Source organism: Ixodes scapularis, unplaced genomic scaffold (genome assembly GCF_016920785.2).
Source record: "Ixodes scapularis isolate PalLabHiFi unplaced genomic scaffold, ASM1692078v2 PGA_scaffold0__279_contigs__length_252992795, whole genome shotgun sequence".
Lineage (NCBI taxonomy): Eukaryota > Metazoa > Arthropoda > Arachnida > Ixodida > Ixodidae > Ixodes > Ixodes scapularis.
Window position 1 is genome coordinate 151,968,942 of NW_024609835.1, and position 22,138 is coordinate 151,991,079.

The following is a 22,138-nucleotide window of genomic DNA, read 5'->3' on the forward strand; positions in this document are numbered from 1 at the left end:
AGTACGTATACACGGCAATGACGCTACCTTTGACTTGAACTGCAACGTTTTGTTTCTGAGATTGCAGCATATTGGGCAACTAGTATATCTCAGCGAGGAATATTTCTTCAGTGAGGCGCAATTTGTGAGGTACAACTTTTAGTCCAAAAGCACTAAAAGCAAGAGTGCAAAATTTAGCGGCTTGGACCAAACGTAAATGATTCACTTTTACTCCAGGGTCTAAATGCAACGGTGGGACAATTTAAACGCAGGGTCTAAATGCAAGGGAGCGAAATTTAGTCCAAGGTGTCTCAATGCAAGGACGTAAAATTTTGTCCCAAAGGTCTGCTTTATCTTTACTCAGGTACCCACTTCGCAATCAAGCATTACAGTGGGGGGGACAAACAATATACAGACACAAAAAAACGCACACATTCAGTGCGTGAAAACAAAGGCGTCATTGTAAGCTATTGAGACAACGCGTGATGAAAGGGATTTCCAATCGCGCGCGGTCTCTTCGAATGCAAGGGCACAAAGGTTAGTCCTAAGGACCGAATTTGAGGGACTGGAGGGAGGAGCGCAAAAGTTGCTCCCGTGCCCGTTAGTAACCCAGGAGACGAATGGTTGTGACAACGGATTTGCTCCCCGAAGAGACTATAAGTCCCACATCCCTCTTTTTTTTTAGAGTGTAGATACAGCGTCTTAGCGATGTTGTGCTACTCATCTGCACACTGTGCGCCCCTGCGCACTGGCCACCTTTTGGCGACACGATATTCGTAACAATGATGTTTTGTGGTTAGATGTGCGTTTTACGGCCGCATATCTTTGAATGCGCTGCCTTGGAACATTATGACGAACGGCCACGATACAAACTTTTAAAATATGTACCCCACACCCTGACAAAGGCAGTCAGAACTAGGAGTGTATTGTGTGTTGCTTCATGGTCATATTGCACGAATTAACCTAGAGTGCGTTGTTTGTCTCCACAGCGGGATCCCCATCCTGCGTAGCGTCTCCGAAAGAAAACGATACCAAAACAACCACTCGAGCGGGAGTCAAACGCAAAGTTCATAGTTCTTGATGTCGCACTCCCAGCTTTGATCCTGCGATTTCGCGCCTCGCTGTTGGTCCAGAAGCATGCTCCTTTCTTTGTTTCACGCCTCCTCCACACTCTCCCAGCAGATGTGCATGAGCGCTCGCTGCCTTGTAATGACATTGCAAACTCGTTTTAAAGCGCATGCGGACAGCGGTTCGAAAAGGGACGCTTCCACGCTTTCTTTAATGCGTTTTTCTACTGGCGAATTCTCCTTTAAAACTACAGCATACGAAGATGTGTTACACAAATCTGAGTTACAGGGAACTGCAAGGAGCCAACCATAGAACACATTTAAGAGCTTCGTCAAGCGTTGGTCCTTCACTTTGAAATCAAATAGAGCACAGACGTTTTACGAAGCAAACACAATTAGGGACGAATTATACTGTCCTTTTCCTTGCGACTTGCATGTACCGTATTTTCCGGGCTCTAGTCTGCGGACTATAAGTGTTTAAAATATAACATTTTAGGCTGTGCTGTTTATCTACGCGTGCAGACTAGGGAGACATTTTGTTTTTCAAGATCGTTCACTATGACGAGGGGTGACAGATTTTGTAAATGAAAGAGCAGGTTAATGATGATTTAGGAATAATACAAGCTTCTTTGTGAGGTAATGAAGCAGACATTTGTCAAGGTGTGCGCTCTATGAGAAGTTTTTCCTGTCGACTAAGCACAAGGCGCGGACTGCGCACGACCTACAAGCTATGCACCGGGTGCGGGCTATCTCAAAAAAGCACTTTTTTTTGGCCAAAATTAGCTTCTGCGGGCCACAGCCCGGAAAATACGGTAGTAAAACTTACGACAGTCTCACTTGAAGGGATGCTATGCTGATAATAAGACCATAGGAATACAACAAAATCGCTTTACGTTTTAAAATTGTATCCAAACGGCATTCACAACAATGTCCGTTTTTTAAAAAAAAGAAATCCCATAAAAAAAATATGTTAGAGACTTTTATGTTTTTTCTATAAATTGATGGAAAGCGACCGCGTGCCAGAGTCTTCCGCTGAGGCAGTTACTGACCGACTCCGCCTTCATTCAATTTTGACGCATTCGGTTCGCTGACAAATCCATTGAAGCTACACGGCTTTTCGCAAATTGAATTGTGTCTCTTTTGTGGTTATTTTCGTGTGATGTAACATCGGAGGTATGAATTACTCCGAATTTTCGAAACCACTTACTAGAAACGTAGGTTAGGTGTTCAAATTGTGAATTATAGCACGTACGATTCTCTCCATTTGGTAAAAAACCTTATAATTTTCCACAATTTTCAGACAACAGTTCCTTAATGACTTACTTTGAATTCACTATATCTTACTTCGAGACTATTGAGTCATGCCAACGGGTAATTCGATTTTTCGAACATATGTTATTTATTATATTGCACCACGCTTTATATATTCAGTATCGGAAGTCACTGCATAGTACGACTATTATTGTAAAGTATTCACTTTTGGAACTTGCTTATTTCAAAGTTTTCTGAATATCTTAATTACTAACAGCCTTGACCGGATTAAGATAAAAACACCTGTACGAGAAGTGCCTCAGACAAAATAGCCATACTGCAGCCATGAGTGAAACATTCCACTTAACTCCGTACTTGCGCAAAAAACAGAGACGTTCGCATATAAGTGAAGCATGGTTTCCGTCAGCGTTGTTGTTTATAGAAACTTCTCAACTTCAGAGCAGATGTATACTATCACGTGAAAGGCTAAAACAAAATTGCTCAAGTGAATGAAAAAACAAACTTACCTTCAGCCATCATGCGGCACTGAACCGTGATCCAGATAGCCAGAACCAGCGCCAGCCGCGTATTCCAAGGTTCAATGTTCGACAACACTCCCCTCCTCGCCACGACGCCGTCATGGCACACAGTCGAAACGGCGGTGCACATCACTTCAGAATAAACAAACTTCACCTGCGGCCACCTATTCTCCGATTCTATAAGCCCAAACAAAGATAACGACAACTACGACAACCACCAGGAGTGGCGGGCTCGAACCCTTAGACGCGAACTTCGAGGCGGCGCAGCGCGGGATTCCCTCGGTGCTCTCGCCGCGAGCCGCGCGCGACGAGTGCGCGCAGCGAGTTTGCTCCGAGCGTGGTGGCACAACTCGGCGGCGTCGCCGTAGCTCGTCGCGCGGCCGGCTGGGGGAGTCTGAGGCCGGCGTCCGCTGTTGGTGGATCGCGGTCCGTATCGACGCTGCCGGCAGCATCTGCAGTCTCGACCCCTCGACTGAAACCCACGGCGAGAGGGGGCGGATCGGGGGGAAAGAGGTTCCGCCACGCCGAGGCCCGTGGTGCCGGGTGCCATCGACGTAGTTTCGCGTCCTGGAAACAGTTTTTGGGATGCGCTTCCAACCAGCGGCATGCTTCGGTGAGGACGATGCTCGAGGAGGAATATTCGTGAGAGGAACCGGATCTGCTGCGTTTCATGGGCGGTACTTTTCAGGCTTACTTGTCCTTTTTTCCGAAAAAGCGGCTCCGTTGTGCGCGAAAGTTGGCCAAAAAAATACGTCAATAAGCGCGCTCCGCTCAATCGTATGCTTAAGGACGACGCCGCCCTCGGCGTCGTGTTTCAGGTCGTCCTAGACGTCGTCCTATAGGTGTCGTCCATGAGGTCCTCCTAGACGGCGTCCTCTAGGCGTCGTTCTCGACGTCGTCCTTAGGGTCATCCTACAGGTCGTCCTAGATGTCGTTTATGAGGTCGTCCAAGAAGTCGTCCTTGACGCCGTCCTTGACCTCGTCCTCGACGTCGGCCTAGAGGTCGTCCTAAACGCCGTACTTGGCGTCGATCTCTAGGACCTCGTCCTCGTCGTCGCGCTATATGTCGTCCTAAATTTAATACTTTTATATATAACTGGAAAAGATTTCTCCCGCCGGGACTATAATGCTTTCGCCTTCCTACACGTAAGCAGTCTTAAGTGTCCTTCTGCAATCGTTTTTGTTTCTTTACAACTTGACGCAACAGAAAGCCGACCGCGTGCCCGAATCTTCCTCTGAGGCTGTCATTGTGCGTTAAATATGCAGCAAAAAGTTCTTTTTGTTTTGTTTTTGTTTTCACACATGACCTGCCGCATTACTGTAAGGAATAGCAGATACAAATCAGGCGACAACGTTCTCACCAAAAACAAATTATCTAAAAATTAGCTCCATAATAATCCTCTTCAAACAAGGACACGAGACGTGATCTAGGTAGTCGCAACTTAGCTATAACTCAATTATCCCTTAAATATTTTATGAACCCTAAGATGGACGTACTGCTTTCTGGTTTAGAGAATAAAAGCGCTAAAAAAATAACGGACAAGTGAAAGAAACCAACATCAGAGAGCGCTCTCTGGTGTTGGTCTCTTTCACTTGTCCGGTGTTTTTTAGCGCTTATAACCTCTAAACTATGAATCGCCAACTAGGCCAAGTGCATGCCCTTCTAGCGCTTCCTACTTGCCTTAGCCGCAGCTGACGCTACGATTCGGCTGAACCGATCCGCGCTAAGTCTAAGCGCAATCACACTGCGTGACTGTTTTAGGCGGTTATAGCAGACGGCCAATGGTGATCAGCACCATGACGAGACACTTTCGGCAGTGCTTTATTGACTCCAGTGAGTCGTAGCGTCGGGGTTGCGATCATACTTAAAGAGAAGCATGCTTCAGAAGGGCATCACACCTTAGGCGATCATCTGCACCATTCGCTGATTCCCACTCATGACGAAATGAAAATATTGTGATTTCTTAAGCCCAATACCTTCTACCGGGTGGCGATGCTGCCTGTTATTTTGGAGCTCTCTTAAAATTGTAGCAATCGCGGTAATTATAACTTCTCACGGAATCGCCACATCTATGATGGCATCCTCAGGGACTCTCACGTTGGTTGTCATCTAAAGTACTCGGAACGCAGGAATCGTGTTCACGAAAAGAAGTAAACAAATGACAAGCTAACGGTCTAATGTAGTTATAAAAGTGCACCATACCTGATTACCGAGCATGGCGTTAATTGACTCAAAATCATAGAGCAAATTACTTTCTTTTGTCCCAACATTATCACTGCTATCTAATTTTTATATTGATTTGTAAATAGTGCATAGTGCGTATCACTGTGCTCAACAGGGAAATGAGCCTGTTACATTTTTTAAGATAAAGAAGTGAACCTTGATTCGTGTTAACTGTCATTTTCGAGACTGGAAATGTCTTGTGCTAGTACAGTTCCCTTCGCAATACAGATAGGGTGGGCGGGTGTCTATAAGGATGCATTAGTTCCAGTTACTTTTCTGTCTAATTACCGCTTATTGAAAGAACTCTAAACTTCGAGCAAAATTATGTACTTCTCCTATATAGTTTTATGCTCTGCACCCTCTTTCTTACCTTAGCTCTATCATTTGTATTCCTGTCGTGCCCCCAAGCCTACTGCACTTATAATTACTTGCGAAGTAAAAAAAGGAATTGCGCAAATTTTTCTAGACTTATTTACAAAAAGAAACTATTTTTTTCCTTTTTGTTGCAATCTTTAGCTTTCATTATATAAAATTCCCTTCACACAGTTATAAAGTCAAATCATAAAGGCTATATTTTTTAATGCGCTACCTCATTAAGTGAATAAAATTTACAGGACTAAGGCGATCACTAATATATGTTGTAGAATAATGACCGCATAAAGAAATCAGTATAAGGCTTGAAATAAAATTTCTCACAAATTGCCTTAGATAAAGCATTTATCGTGCTCATGTATCGCAAGTGTAGGTTTCTGAAGAAGCAAATGCAGGAAAAGTAAATAGTATTATTGTCTTGCACCGAAAGATGAGAAGAAAAGCAAACACATCTGGTTGGCTTTGTTACTCACCGAAGATACCACATTGACAAAAAAAAAACAAGAAAAAGAAAAAAAAAACTTCAAGCTTCAAGATGAACGCCCTAAAAAAAATCCAGCAGATTTAAGATAGTCACCAATGGTATCACAAGGAGAAAAAAACTTTAGAGCTTCTTCGAGAGGAACACTATAGAGCAGATCAGTGAGGTCTGAGCATGTGTGGTAGTACTTTGAGTAGCAGCTTCAACCAGACTGTAAGTTTCCGTTTTTCTTCAGATTCATAAGAGTATCAAGTATTTTCATTTCTTTTTTTTTCTAGAAAACTAGGTTTACGAAATTTGAGTATGAAGAAGGCACGACCTGAACAGACACGCCTTTGGGAACGTTTGACAGCAATCATTTCCTGGGTTTACTTGAGGTATTGTTCTTGCTACGGCTGAACCCGGTAGAAAAATATCGTTACCGTACTATAAAACAACCGATTTTGTTCACAAGATAGGAAACAGAGACTGTTCTATCTTTAAAGTGCGGCACTAGAATTTTTAGAATCGACCTATCTCTGCTTGGAAAAAAATTGGAAAACATTCCCTTACAGCAAATGCGAAAGATGTGCAACCCAAGACCAGCAGGAATTAGGGTCTACTGTACTGGCTATATACGTTGCAACCCCAACGGTAAGTCGACCATCACTTAACGAGGCAAATCCTACGGAAAAGATAGCAATAAAGCAAATGTTAAAGATGAATAACCTTTTCTCCGTTTTGAAAGAGATCAGCCAAGCTGCGGTTTACTTAGGAAACTCGCCACGCTTAGAATTACTTCGTAGTAAACGTTTGTGTGCTATTTGATGACATCACGCTTCTGTGTGCTAAAAAGACGCCCAAGTGTTTTTGTTATTCCGTTCTCGGCTAATAGCAATCCATCATGGTTACCATGTCCCTCACACACTCCTAACATTCATAATGGCGCATATGACCAAAATAAAATTGAGCTTCACAGAAGAAAATTATTAAACGATTGTTCGCACGAGGCTTATTGTTTTTCACGTGAAGGTTTAAAAAAGCATCGGTTGCAACCACTGAGCTAGTTAAGATATAAAATTTCATGCAGATTGTTTATTTGTCAAAGGTTTCTAGACACCTTGATTATGTCGAGTAAATGAAGTATCACAAGGTAAATTATGTGAAGTACAAACCGTCTAAAAACAACGTCAAACCATAAAAAAACTAATCACGCTGAGCAAAACACATCTGTAAATTTCCAATAAAATTTAAAAAAAATGTGTTTTTTTTATTACCCTATGCCTCGGTCATAAAAACTGCGGGGTTGACACAAGTGTCGAACTGCAGGCAAATAACATCGCGTATCTCTGTACCTTCGCCAACATTAAAACAAATATTAGCTAAAATCCTGATATTTAAATAAAGCCCCAGCCATCGTGCATATTTGTGTCTAACAGCGCCAACCAAAATACGCCCTAACGTATGAAAAGGGTTCCCTAGTCATTTTTTTTACTTGTTTAAATTCTTTTGATTTTTACTCGAATGCAGAGTAACCGCAAAGCTCAATGCACCAACAGCTTTCGCAAATTCGCAGGTCACGTGAAAGCTTCTTTTTTTAGGGGCGAAGCTCCTTAGGGTCTAGCCTTGTCCGTCCGTCCGTCCGTCCGTCTGTCCGGCCGGCCGGCCGGCCGGCGTCCGTACTCACATAAATAGAAGAAAATGTTTGCGCAGTCGACAGGATTCGAACCTGTGCGGGGAGACACAAATGGATTTCTGGTCCATCGCCTTAACCACTCGGCCACGACTGCGGGACGAGTAGGGGTCTCTGAGATGCGGTAGTAACTCAAAAGCTGGGGTGTCTGTCACGGATGAAACGTTGCATGTAGCCGCTCAACGTCTATACAGGACAGGGCGCTGCGGTCAAATGCGTATATAATCGTGTTAAACTTTGCATGCATTGGCTCAACATATAGACGAGAGGGCGCTGCGGTCAAATGCTCAAGTGCGTATATAACCACGTTCCATACCACACATTCTCTCTCTGACATGGACTGTTGATGCGTTTCCACGGCTTCTAGCGGATCCGAGCTGATCCGCTAGAAGAAGCACTAGCTCTGCATTTCACCGACCATAAAGCACTAATAATGAAGCCGAAACGCTACCCGGAACTCAGTACTACCTATGAGCGATAAAAAAAAAAATCAGCACCATCAGCACTACCTATGAACAATAAAATCAGTATCATCAGCACCACCAGAGCTTCGCCCAATCAACATCATTCACCACGTGGGGATGCGGTCATTTTTTTTCTATTCGTCACTCGCTTTTGATTCTCTCCTAAGAGTGATGGACATGGTACAAGTAAACTGAAGCGCAGACGTTTGAAGCCGGTCATATTTTCTTAGTTGCCCGTCTTTTTCGGTTGTGTTAAAACGGCACATATCTTTCCCAAAACCAGGTTTCGCGAAGCAGATGCGCCGAAACGTGCGGTGAACGAACCTCTCCTGAATCTGAGTGGCGAGGAAACACCACATTTACATTTTATATCACCAAGAAACCCACAGTTGAAATATTAAGATAACGTCCACATCAATGCTTTGTAAAATTGTAACAAAATGTCTTAACCATTGATTTAGTGTAATTCACTTACTAAACGAAGCATCCGTGGCGTAATAAACGCGGTTGTTTTGCTGTTTCCGGGCACCGGGGACAACTAACATGCTTGAATGAAAAGCGGAAGAGCGTGATGTAGGCTACGTTCGCAAATGATAGTTCGCGTGGTAGATCAGATAATCTTGTTTGTGCGCCGTGGACTCAACTTTTCTACTCGTTGACGATAGCTAAGTTCAGCTTAATTTCAAATTTCTGTTTCTAATGACACTGAAAACTAAATTTCATAAAAATATATTTTAGAAAATTAGATATGAAATTAGATCAACTTTACTGATGAGGTTAAGGTGAAGGAGAAGCTGAGAAAAATTATCCTTTTAAATTACGCCTGACACCTCCATTCAAAATGTGGAGATTTATTCACTTCTTTGGCAATTACTAGCATAACGGTAATTTGTACAGTAATTTCTCTGAGATTGCTTTTCTGATCCTGCTTTAGTTCATTGTTTACATTTGCTGCGAATAGGAGTCCTACTTTGACGTGTAATGGAGCCCTTTTGGGACATTTACGTACTCCATCCAAATGATAAAGTTAAACTGTCCAAAAGAGTGAATAAAATTTGCAACAACCTATTTTTGCTTGCAATTTTTAAATCACATTTCGAAGCACACTTATGCGGGTTTTTGGAGTCTATAAGTCTCGTATCAAGGTGAAGCCCCTTTGATATGATAACAGAAAAGATTTTTGCTTTTATCACCTTGCTAGCGACTAGTCCCCGTTTTATATAAAATAAATTATTTGGATCATTGGACTAGACAATAGCCAACGGCTTCAAGGTTGTGCAGCGGCAATCTTGTGGGGTTTCATACAAAGTAAGACAGTGGCTTTGGTTCTACGTGTTGACGGCTGAGCCCGGAAGAAAGGTGTTGTTAAATGCCTTTTTTAGAATATATGCTATAAATATTTAGTTAAGTGAAATTGTGATCATGAAGCTGCTATAATGGACAAATATCTACACTTCCAAAGTATAGAGCAATCCGGCCGACTGACTAATGTCGCTGCCGATGTTACCCTGCCACACACAATGGTAAAAAAATTAAAAGAAAGTAACCAGGCTTTAAGAAATTTATTAAATTAAATGTGCTTTATGCGAATCGAAAACAACAAAAACCAAGTAAACTGCGGCTTCACTTTATGTGGCCTGCGGATAAACTTCTAGCAATCACCATTCAAGCTTTAATGTCTTCAACGCGGCCTTGGTTTTGATTTTATATGTTGATGGTTCCAGCACATGTACGTAATTATTGAAATCCCACTGAAAAAGCACCCTAGTTGAGGGCACGACTTATAAATAATCGATTCCGATTAATGGAAGTTTGCCACCCACTGTTACAGATGAATGCCCCCCATTTTGACAAGAAAGCGCGAAATGCCTTTCCGCAGCGCGATTAACTGATGGATTGCTGCTGCAGTTTGGAAGTTTTTTTGATAAACGACGCATTCCTTCTGAACTTCACCGAAGGCTCGTGGGCAGTCGAATGCACCACTGGCGTTTCTCGTAGCAGCGAAAACCGCAAATACGGTCCTATTTTCTGCTGCGGTAAAAACGTTGCAGCACGCCAAGGCTCGATGAAAGGAAATTGATCGATGGTGGTTCACGTTCGATGGTAAACTTTTCTTTCGCTTCCATTTACCTTTCGTTTGCGAATTTTTTACCGCACTGTTTAGCAAGGTCTTGATTAACTAGTCTTCGTGCAAAAATTAGGTCAGACAAAAATGAACAACAAACAAAATGAGACAATCGCTTTTGCGCTTTTTACTACTCAGCGCACATGCAGGTGCGCTCTTGCAAAATAGCTGAAGTTCTTAGTCTGCGTACTGTCGAAGGAAGGTCCATTACGAAACATGCCAACTGCTGCATTCAAGCCCCTTCTGTCCACGAGGTCTCTGGCACGTTTTTAGGAAAACCAATAAGCGTATAATGCAACAAATTCTTCTCAGCCGAATACCCTTAAGCAACCAGGTGTTCAAGGTGGCAGTGGCGTTGCGAAAAATACGTAAGATAACTGTTTGTCTTGTCAAATTTCTAAACTGTCATCTCACTTGCAAAAAAAGTCGAAGTATCTAATGTTAAAAATGAAACGCTCCTTTTTAAAGACAATGCGCTGTACTTATATATATATATATATATATATATATATATATATATATATATATATATATATATATATATATTTCTTATATAAAAAAATATATATAAATATATTTTTTTTTAAATATAAATATATATAAAAAAATATATATATTATATATATTTTTTTCTTCTCAGTTTTATACCCACGCCTTCGGCCTCCCGCCACCATGCCCGTTATATATATATATACATATATATATCTATGTGTGTGTGTGTGTGTCTGTATATATACACGGTGTTTCAGAGAACGCAGGCCAAATTGCTCCTGCGAAAACTACTCAGCGCAACGAAAAAAGGCTTGTGGCGTTTTGGTCCTGGGCTAGGGGACTTTTTAGGAAAATTATTAAAGTCCGAGATAATTAGGTTGTTAATTATTTTGCCTGGTTAACTTTTTTTAATATTGTGTTTAAAGGCATGGTTTCAATTAGAAAATCGCTCAGCATCATCGAGAAACACTAAATCAACGAATTGCAGAACGCTAGAAGGTTTTTCAGAAAGCCGTAAAATGCTTCACGTGGCCTCTAGCGTTCTGCAATTTGTTGATTTAGTATTTTTCGATGATGCTGAACGATTTTCTAATTTAAACCATGCCTTGAAACACAATATTAAAAAGTTAATTACGCAAAAACAAATAAAAACCTAATTATCCCGGACTTTAATCATTTTCCTAAATGGTCCCCTGGCCCAGGACCACAACGCCACAACCCTTTTTTCGTTGCGATGAGTAGTTTTCGGGGGAGCGATTTGGCCTGCGTTCTTTGAAACACCCTATATATATATATATATATATATATATATATATATATATATATATATATATATGCCTAGGGTGTTATATATATATATATATATATGTTATATATATATATGTATATATATGTATATATATACATATGTATCAAGCACATTATAGAATGGCGGTTTTACTATTATTCCGTGTAGGTATGCGGCAGGCCTCAATGCAATCCGAAAATTAATCATTGATCGTACTTTAAAAGCACCGTGCATCAATGCCAATGCAGAGTGAGAATGTTTCTCACTTTCACAGGCTTACAGACACTTGCGAGACTTAAGTACGCACGTCACGTCATTAACCAAAAACCTTCTTCCTAGCTGCGTGATTTCAAGAATAAAAGCGGACGTTTTCTTTGAGTCCCTCCTTCACAAAAATGTATTACAAAGTTATGAAGATCGCATTTCTATCAACACTGCAATCACAAATACTTCTCCATCAGGCTTAGCGATCTGCGCTGTCACGTTACTTAAATGCGGCTCATAGAGGAGACACGGGTACTCTATTAGCATTTGATTTCGACTTTTGGCAATCAATGCCTCGAAAGGTACTGTGGCTGTGATAATCGGAGTAGCCGAACCTTGACAGCTTGTGGAACTCAGCGCGTGCCCTGTGCTTTGACAACCCCAGCGAGTGCCTTTGAGAAACATTGACGGCATAAACTCGGTTCAAGATCACGTGCCCGCTTGACCTGGTTCCAAGTTGAATAAATGAACACTGCTCGTTTTTTTTTTTGTTTTTTTTTTTTGTTTCTTTAGAAACTTTTTTTTTTTAGCGACCGGTTTTGCGTTTAGAAAAAAAAAACAACAACAAAAAACAAAAACAACTATCGCGTGTTTTATAGGTTATGAATATCCGGGAATAGTTTTAAATGGCATTTACTAAAAGTTTAAAAAAAATTGTTGCATCGCTCCTTTAAGTAGTGCAACCAAGAAACAAAAAACGACAAACTGCGCAAGCGCATTAATTGGAACAAAAAACGCTCCTTTTTAGTAATAAAAAGTGCACGCAATAAAATTCGGTAACCCGTGTCTCTTTTCAGCCCGCAAGACATACCTTGTGAGAGTGTAACTTTGCGAGAATAGTTTTTAATCAAACGCTTTCAGTACTACGTGTAGGAAAGGTTCTCAACGGAACGCCATTTCGTTGGTCGTTGTTCGTAGTGCATGCACATAATAGCTACTCCTTATTGTATGCCCCCCCCCCCCCCAAGAAAAAAAAACAAAAAAAACAACTAACATGCTTGAATGAAACGTACGTTGAGCGTGCAGGATGTTGAATTCTTTCCAACAGAAATATATTTTGCTTAGGACAAAATTAATCACAACTTGTTCTGAGCCTTTCCTGGAAAAGAACGACCAACAATACGGCGTCCCGTGACTACTCTTCAGAGTCGCCGTTGTCTGGCTAAATGCACAGGCTAACTAATTAGGCATATTACTTATTTTGCACCATCGTTCATCCTTCGGCGTCGTTCTTGTAGGTTAATGCCATAATATTATTGGCTACGGAGTAGCGAATAATATTATGGCATTAACCTACAATATCTCAACGCTCTGTGTTTGCTTGGCTTCCTTTCTTTGTTTTCTTGTGTTTTTTTTTTTTGTTTTTTGCTTTAAATTAGCTTTTTTTTATAAATATTGCGTCTTCCTAAAAGTTTTTCCCGACTAAAAGTTCTGCAAGACCGAGCTCGGAGTCGCCGTTCGTAACCAGCAGGGCTCAGCGGAACTCCTTTTTGCGGGCGAAGAGCCAGGCTCCGCGTACGCAAATTCTAAACCTCAGGGGAATCCCAGAGGCGCCGTGTCGGAATACTAATCGCTTGCCGCTTTCAGGCATGTAGAGCCTCCGCCGCCGCTTGCGAAGAAGCAGTGGTAACCGTTGGGAAGGGGCAGTGGTAACCATTGCGAGGAGAACGAGCCCACTTTCGTGGCTAATTTGAGGTCGAGGCAGACCGAGAAAGGATAAGGCTTGCTGGATGAAACACGGACTGCCGGAAGAAGAGGTAGATTCTCTTCGATCCCTTGGATACCAACAGTAGACGCTCATGAAGATCTGGGGTAAACCAATTATGGCAAGTAGTTGAATCGGGTAATAAATAAAGTATAGCAATATTTACGGGTGTAAAAATTACACACACAGGTGATTAATTCGCACCAAACTGCCTATCTTTAGTGCTAAAATATACTCGAGGACATCATGTCCCGGTCTATACTGAGGGTACTACGTGTGTTTCTAGCATAGATCCCCAATTCTAACGAACGAACCGACATCGCATGCATACAAAATATACGAAGCTTTCTGGAGAATTTACTAGAATTATTGTTAGTTCGCAATTATATCTTTTGCCATCGGTCGGGGACGGATAAGGGTAAGACTGTCATCAACAAAGGATGCGGCGAGGAAGTGTTCCAAACAGCGACTTCGGCGCATCGAAACGTCGGAGAAACGCGGAATGACGAGCAGCAACTGTTGCGCTGTCATTGCTGGAGCTTGGGGGTAGACAGTAGCACGTTCGCTCGTTTGGGTTTAAACAAATGCACGAGGTGTGCAAAGAACAGAGGAACCATCTCGCCGAATACTCAACAATGAGTGTTTTGTTCATTTATCTATTCATTCAGTATTCATGAATTAACCCGTTCGTTTGAATGTTGAAAACCAAACAAATCTTACCTTGCAGAAAAAAAAAAGAAAAACAGAAGATACGAGTGTGGTTCTTGATTTTCTAGGTGCCCATGTAGTCGTGTGTCTACGGTCGGCTCTGCTCCTGCGCGATCGTGTCTCACCCAGCGCGGTCATGGCCTATCGCTCTGCACACTAAATAACTGGCGGCCGCTGCGTAACACACAAAAAAAGTTAAATTGTGTAGGAAATATCTGTCAAAGCGTCAGATGCGAAAATGAGCAGCTCATCAAGCACTCGGCGCATGCGTGACACCGCAATAACTTCACTCCACTGGAGGCAGGCGGCAGTGCTACAGCGAGATTGCCGCCCGGGCAGAAATACCAAAACTTTTCTCGATGCATCACGGCAGCGGCGTCGTAGTCAGACTGCGGCTGAGTTCAGTCTATCGTGTTTTCTGAGGTACGCAGCCGAATCTCACGCCGTTCGAACCTGCCTGGCACACGCAGTCACGTCTTTCAGAATCGTCGCCTCGACACCTCCTTCAATTCGCCCTTTTTTTACCACACTGAGGATGCACAAACTCAGGCCGGTGCAGCGTCGTACTCCTACTCCTGTGACGACGCCGCGCATTGCACCAACTCGGAATCTAAGTTAACTGCTGTTACACTTTAATAATGCATTCAAAAATAGTATAACTGAGGTGATAGCCCAGAGCTCATGAGGGTGGGTGTCACTTTGCTATACACCAGCACGGTGTTTCCAAACAAGCCCGCTTTTCCCACAGCGGATGTGGACAATGCTCGTGCGGAGATGCCAAATTCAAGAGACGGGAAGCGTCTGCGCGTGCGCAGTACCGACAGTAGCGCCACCACAGTGGCGTGACGTCAGTGAGTTGAGTTGGGGCCCTAAGCTCGTCAAACACGAAGTCGGAGCCGAAAGTTCGCGGAGCGCGCCGATTGGACGTCGGCGACAGAAACGCGAAGTTATCGTCACGATCGTCCAATCAGTGCGCTCCGTCAACTTCGGCCTCAACTTTGTGTTTAGACGAGTTTAGGGCCCTTGGACTATACTTTGTCTCACTTTAACTACGACCGCAGCAAACGCTCCAATCATTTGAAGCCAATCATTTGAAGCCAATCAAGCCGTGCCAAAAAGTGTATTGCCTAGGCCCTTTGGTCTTTGTGAATTTGCTATTATCGACTGGACCAACCCCGCATGGTGAATGCACCGCGATCCTACGATTGTTGTTGTGCCCGATTGGTTGAGCCGGTGACAAGGAACCAACAAAGGCAACGAGCGCCGCGACGATGCACTTTTGAGGCTGTCTTATTTTGTAAGGCGCCAGCGTGAGAAGGCGAGTGCTATCTGTTTGCTCGACAGGCGCGATGATGACTGCCAGTGTGGTGAACGAGATGTATATACTTCGTTCCAGTTTAGGTGCAGACGCAGCTGACACTACGAGCTAATAGGACCGATCAAGTAGCGAAAAAATCGCGAGTCACTGGGTCTCTTCTGTTTAGAATTGATTCAGCGATGATAGAACCACGTATATGAACATGAGGAACACCATGATGGTGCACTTTTGACGCTGTCTGATTGATTCATCAGCTCGTAGCGTCGGCTGCGGCTGGACTTAAGGTGAAACAAACTATAGTGACTACGATGACGCTCAATATATCATCCTCACACAATATGACGTGCTCCGTTTATAAATTCGTCCTTTCGCGACTCGCAATGAAAACAATTTCTGCCTGCTGCGAGAGGAAGTTGAAGCGCGGTTTGGGTTCGTTAGCAGACCAATCTCGACAAGGTACAATACGGCATTCAGACTCAATTTGAGAGCGACGAAGTGTAGATTTGACAGGGCTAGTCGCAGCCAAATCTACACTCTTCTCTCTCTCCTCCCCCCCCCCCCCCTCCTCAAAAAAAAAGACCACAGGCTTTTTATTACCTCTGGCGGCGTTTCGAACGTGTTCTTTTTCGCGTTCAGCAGGGGCGACTGAATTCAGTAGCAGCAACAGCCCCGCTCTCTCGTTGCACCTCCAAACGTAATTATCCGCGCGCGTGCATTTTCTCGTCGGTAGCTCAGTGCCCCGTGTTGCGCTTGTTGTTTTTTTTCCCGCGAGAGCAGCAAGAAGAAACGGCATTACAAGAGGGTGCCCTGGCTGCAACTTGACTGATATCACGCGGATGTCGTGGCGTAAGGTGATTAATAGACGCTAAACTTCCACTCATTAATTGCACTCTAAGAGCTCCGCGAATGAGCGACGGATGCACACTGAAAAGGCCAATCGATTCGGTGAAGTAATGAAACCTTTTCTTCTGGAAGCACTTAAGGCATCGAAGGAAAAAGGAAGAGAACGCCTATAATTACACGCAGGAACGGATGTGTGAAGGGAACCGTGAATCGCAGCCCCGGCGGCGACATCGGTGACATCGGAGACGGGTCGTTTAGTCCGCGTTATGCGAAGGAACACAGACGCATTTTCCTTTTCTTTTTAATTCAAAGTCGACTTTACCATGGAAGATAGCAGATTTCTAAATTCGATTAAAAATAACTAAAAGCGTGCAAGCGCCGGGTTGTTCAAGTTCTCGTGACATGAAGATCCGACAAGAGCTGTGAAGGCACTCAACCTTCTTTAGCATCCACTGAACTTTGTCACCGACCCTTTCCTTCTTTTGCTATGACGTATTCAATCACCTCTTTCACGTTTTAAATGCCAACACGTTTTCGGTAGTTTCTATCAGATATTTATTTGTACTTATTCAATATAAGTTTATAAAATGGAATTTAGTTGGGGCATTATTAGTAGCCACGGCGGCCCGCAGAAAACACAACACGAAGAATCGTAGGTAACGTTGTTTTTTTTTCTTTTTTTTAGGTTTTTAGGTTTTTCATCTTGTTAAATTAAATACATGCAACTCGGAGTCACTACTTAGACAGTGGCAGCTCAAGGAACGGAAGTGGCATCGCTTGTTATCTTCACGCTTATTTGTTAGTGATCTGTTCTTCGATATTCGTATTTTTAACGCCGTCATCTCGATGGCAGGCGGTGCGATAATGAGATGCTAGGGAGTTGCCACACTCTGCGTTTTTCGAGTTGTCGCCAACAATAAAATTCTATAAATAATTTTAAAAAAACACTACACTATTATAATGCTTACATGCATAGATAGTTTTTGCTCTGACTCAAAAAGGTGTCTTAAGGATCACCTGCCGATGCCAGCCTTTTGTCACTTATACGCGCATCTTCCACGAGGAGCTCCGACCTTTCTCTGGTTGCCAGCATGGACCATCGCCGGTTCCGCAGTCATACGGTGACCTCCATTGCATTCAGTATATGGTTTGTGACGAATTTAGCACTAAACTGAGCCCTTGACGCGCACCTCTGCCTACTTGCCGACAGTACACCCCCAACACCGCTTTTTTCATCGACACTCTCTGCCATGTCGTTATCTTGGTATTGACGAATTTCTTCGTTATACTTTGGTATGAGATCTGAATTTTTGGTCAACTTCTTACGGAGATTCTCCAACCTCCTTTTTGCCACCTCCATGTTGTCTGCCAGCCTTACGTCCGATTTCCATGGAAGGCCCACTTCGTATCTACTGGCGGTCTTGGTAATGTTGGGTCCGAACTCTCGTCTCACGGCGCTGTCCAAGGGATCTTCTGCTGGCGGGTTGGTAACTCCCAAGCTTTCTAACTACCAGAAATGCCGGAGAACCGATGTAGTTTCTAGATCCTGCAGCGTTGCTATTAGCACGATCGCCTGGGAGCAACTCACGATGGTCGATTCCGAGCCTGTCCGCCCCTGGAACGCCCAACCGAATGCAGTTTCTACTGCAGTCAGGCGTCCGCTAGGTCGGTTAATTCTTCCTGTGATGCACCCCCAGTAGTGGTCTGATCCCAGCAGCATGTCGACGCCGCGTTGTTCCAGTCGTGTCATGTCGTCTCCCACGGGACAGCCGAGTTCCTCTAATGTTGCCAGGATGGCTTCATCTGGGCTCAGAAGATCCTGCTCAGATATGGTAGGTGTCTCGAGAGCGTCGATATTATATCGTTTGTTGTGGAGTTGGTCTCGCAAAGACACCTGAACCCTCTGAAACGTACGTTTAGTGCTTTCACGCCCCAACACGCCGATTGTGAGGATCTCTTTCCCGAGAAATTTGCAGTCCAGTCGCTGAGACAGTTCTTCAGTTATGAAGGAGCGCTGACTGCCACTGTCGAAGATAATACGGGCCAGTTTCCTTCTGTTTGTACCTTCTGCCCACGCAGCAACCGTTTGTAGGAGCGCTGCCGGCTTGCTGTTCCTACCACGTACATGCATAGCGACCGGTGCCGGGTCCTTCGGTTCCGTTTCATTCGATCTGGTGGACGTTTTTCCCGGCGCGTAATTCGTGTCGCTCATGGTGGACGCGTGCCTGCCTTGACATTTGCCACAGCTCGGTGCTCCTCGACATAATCTTGCCATGTGATTGGCCTTCGTGCAGCGGAAGCACCTCCGGTCTGCTTGTAACCTACGCTTTTTCTCCGCTAGCCCGATTATTGCGTTACATTCTGGTGTTCCGTGCGCTTTTGATTTGCAAAGGAAGCACTTTAAGCCGTCCACGCTGCCGTGCAATGCCGCCACGGAAAAGATGCGAGTCTGAGCATTGATGGTTGACCTCTTCACAGAGCCATGCGTCAGAAAAGGAGGTCTGAGCTTACCGACGACGTCTCCCAGCTGGTGTTTTGATGTCCTTTCGCGGGTCTCCACCTTGTTACGTAGAAAGTCGAGGAGAGACCGCAGAGCCCTCAGGTGGACTTGCTGTGGGGCGGATTACAAACTGGCGTCTGTCATTGATGCCCTTGCGGCGTTAGCATTCCCGGTCTCCTCCGCCGACATCTTCCGGTTGAAATCGAGAGTGATATCTCTCGGTAGCACTCGCAAAAGAACTGTGTAGAGCATAGCCCCATACGCCTCTTCGCCCACCCCTAACGCTCTAAGGCCTCTGATGAGCGCCTGTAGAGTGTCGTATAAACGCTGTAGGGCTCGGGTGTTTTGTTGTGGTGGCACTGGCTGTATGTCCATAAGACCTTCCATGTGGTTCGGGAAGCGTCTCTTGCTTCCCGAACCGCTGTTGCCGGAGCTCGATGGCGTCCGCGTAACACTCAGCGGTCGGCTGTAATCCACCGATGGCGGCTGCTCCATCGCCGGTCAGCGCTGATGGCAGATAGTTGAACTTTTCTGATGGCGTGAGTTCCGGAATTTGATGAATGGCGGTATCGAATTGCTGCCAGAAGGGTTGTCAGTTCTCTAGGTGCCCGTTGAATTGGACTAGTTTCAATTTTGGGAGTTTGATTTTTGATGCCACCCAGGATCCTCCGTTCCGATCTTCGTTCGATTGTCCCCTTGCTGGGTGGCCGCTCTCCGCGCTCTTCATCTTGTGTTTGAGTTTGGTGAGGTACGTGACGATCTTGTCCGAATATTCGATCCCATGAGTAAACTCTTCTTCTGCATCTTGCCCCGTGATCAGAGGTTCGATCGCCACGTCCACGTCGTTGAGTTGGTCGCGGGCCAGATGAATACGGTTGATTAGAACCTCGATGTCGTTGATGCTTGGCGTAGATAAGAGTAGTAACGCGTCGGCTTCATCAATAAGTCCTGTCCCTTGCATCCGATGCGTCTTCCGTTTTTTTTCTGAGGACGTCCAGGATCGTTGATCGTTCTTTCTTGGCTTGATGGAAAGTTGCTGCAAACCACCAGGTTCCCTTCGTTCAGTCGTTCCTCCCGTGTTTCGGCACCAATGCAGGGACCTCTGGTAGTCGTCGATGGTTACGTTCAAGCAAATTTTTATTTACATTATTTACAAGCTGCAAGCGATGCGATATGACGTGTCGTTCCCATGTTGATTCGACGCACGAGCTCTCTATCTTCTCTTTTTCACTTCGTCGTCTTCGATCTCCTCGTGTCAGGGATATGGCTTACCACGAACCACTTAAACGTTCCAACAAGGTTTGCCGAGGTATGGCGGAGTGTGATCGCGCCATTGAATTATTCATTCCATGCAGCTTTAAGTGAGACAAAAAAAAGTTATTGAAAAGCAAAGCAACGAAATACTTCTCAATATAGGCTTGTTAATTAAGTTGAGAAATAGAGAAATGTGTTTGAACCGGAGTAGGGTTTTGTACATTCAAGGTCATCAATCAACTGAACATATGGCAGAATATACTTTTTCAACGTACTTTAATTGTGTTTTATATCACATAAAAAAGAAGAGAAAAAAAAGACGTGGTTTCATTCAGTTTGACCTTTAATCCTAATATTTCACTAAACAGCTCGAAAAATTACTTAAAGCGCCGTTCACATATATGCGACCGAGTGAGACCGAGAGAGACCAGACCGGTTTTTAAGCCTCTTGCGACGTCTTAGGACCAGCTCCGCTGCAGGGCATTCGGTCCTAAGACGTCGCAAGAGGCTTAAAAACCGGTCTGGTCTCTCTCGGTCTTACTCGGTTGCATATGTGTGAACGGTCCTTAACTGAAAGTAGTGAGGAATTTCAGTAGGTAATTAAGCTAAGTTATAATAAAATACACTTCCTCAGAAAGAAATTTTTATACAAACGAGTCACACATCGTTAATATAAAATCAAATAAAGCTTATTTGCATTTCCCAATCTCAAGGCTTGAAACGACGGAATGAAGCGTCTGCCTGTTTCTTTTTATACTCAAAGTCAAGACAAGGCTGAGAACCGTTTTTCCTTACGCGCAAGCTATGGATATTACATAGTTAATGCGTTCGCAAGTTTTGTCCATTTTCGAGTACATTTATTGTGATTATAAGGAGGGTCTTCTTATGTTACAACACATTGTTCGCGCATTGGCCTGTCTTTTAATTGGTAGACATATAGAATCACCGCCACGCTGATAATCAATGCCCCATTCAAATATAATTTAACTGCATTAAACTGAGATCAGTAACGATTGCGCAAAAATTCCTTAAAGTTGCGTCTATACGGCTGTAAAATAGTAGCCCTCCATTATTACTGAATAGTTCGACGGAATCCAGTGATCAAAAAAGCAGATCACGTCTGAATTGTCTTGGAACTTTAAAATGGGAAAATTCTCATAACGAAGAGTAACAGTTTTCGCTGAATGGTAGGAGACGTCCGGTATTTGGGGGTTTCCCGCTCTCTGCTTTTTAACTTTAAAACTTTTGTTTTTATGTGTGTTTCAAATTTGCTAAACTCCTTCGTAGAATTTTACCAAGTGCAAGCAAAACTAGAAAGACCTCAACACAGTATTTTTGTTTTTTTGTTTTTTTACTTTACGATATGAACAAAAGCAGCGCACGCTATATACAAGAAATATATAGATATAGTTTAGCATAGAGTTAGAAAAATGAAAAGCAAAATTGTTCCACCTTGCGGAAAGAAGCGGAACACGCCCGCGGGGTCATAAGGTTTTGACAGGGGACTTATACGGTCCTAGTTCTTATTTATTGCACCGTGAAATGTCCTCGCAGCCGTTCTGCCCCGCCGTTGTACACATTTTGCTTCTGGGTTAACAGTAGGGGTGCGTGCAAAATCGGGCTCGAAGAGGAGGCCTAGAATCTTCCTGGCAGCTTTCAACGCCGCCTTCCTTACTCTGTTCTGTGGTACCGGAGGAATGACTGCGGTCCATTCGCAGCAACCTGGATTCCCTCGGTGATGCCACCTCAAGTTGACCTGTACAAAAAAGTAAAATGTGTAAATATCTAGAAAGCAAATCACTACTGTTGTGAAACTGGGTTGTAAGTTTGTGACAGCATTATTATTTCATTTCACTGTCCACATAAAAGAAAAAAGACAGGCATCGACAGTTGGTTATATAGTTCTGAAAATATATTAATTTAAAGTTTCATAAAGCAAATAGTAGATTCCCCTAAGCTTAGTTGAGTGCATTTTTCCACAGCGTATTCAGTCCCAAATGTCTCTTTTTTGCGCGCGCGTTTTTTTATATATTTTTGTTTTTGAAAACAACAACTATAAGCCTATCGAGTAAGCAGTAGCATATCATTTGTTA

At 43.7% G+C, this 22,138-nt stretch overlaps 1 protein-coding gene across 2 annotated transcripts in view; it reads right to left on the bottom strand.

The window, feature by feature from the left end:
- LOC8030101 (hemicentin-2) overlaps positions 1–21,776 on the bottom strand; it is a 682,796-nt gene extending 661,020 nt beyond the window's left edge. Inside the window, exon 1 of one of the 2 annotated variants that reach the window (XM_029991995.2) lies at positions 21,721–21,776. In XM_029991995.2, the coding sequence (XP_029847855.2) occupies positions 21,721–21,757 (37 nt within the window). In that variant the 5' untranslated portion in view covers positions 21,758–21,776. Of the gene's footprint in view, positions 1–2,824; positions 3,243–21,720 lie in introns of those variants that run through there. The other variant, XM_040221179.3, reaches the window with a different exon arrangement.
- Positions 21,777–22,138: the final 362 nt, after the last annotated feature.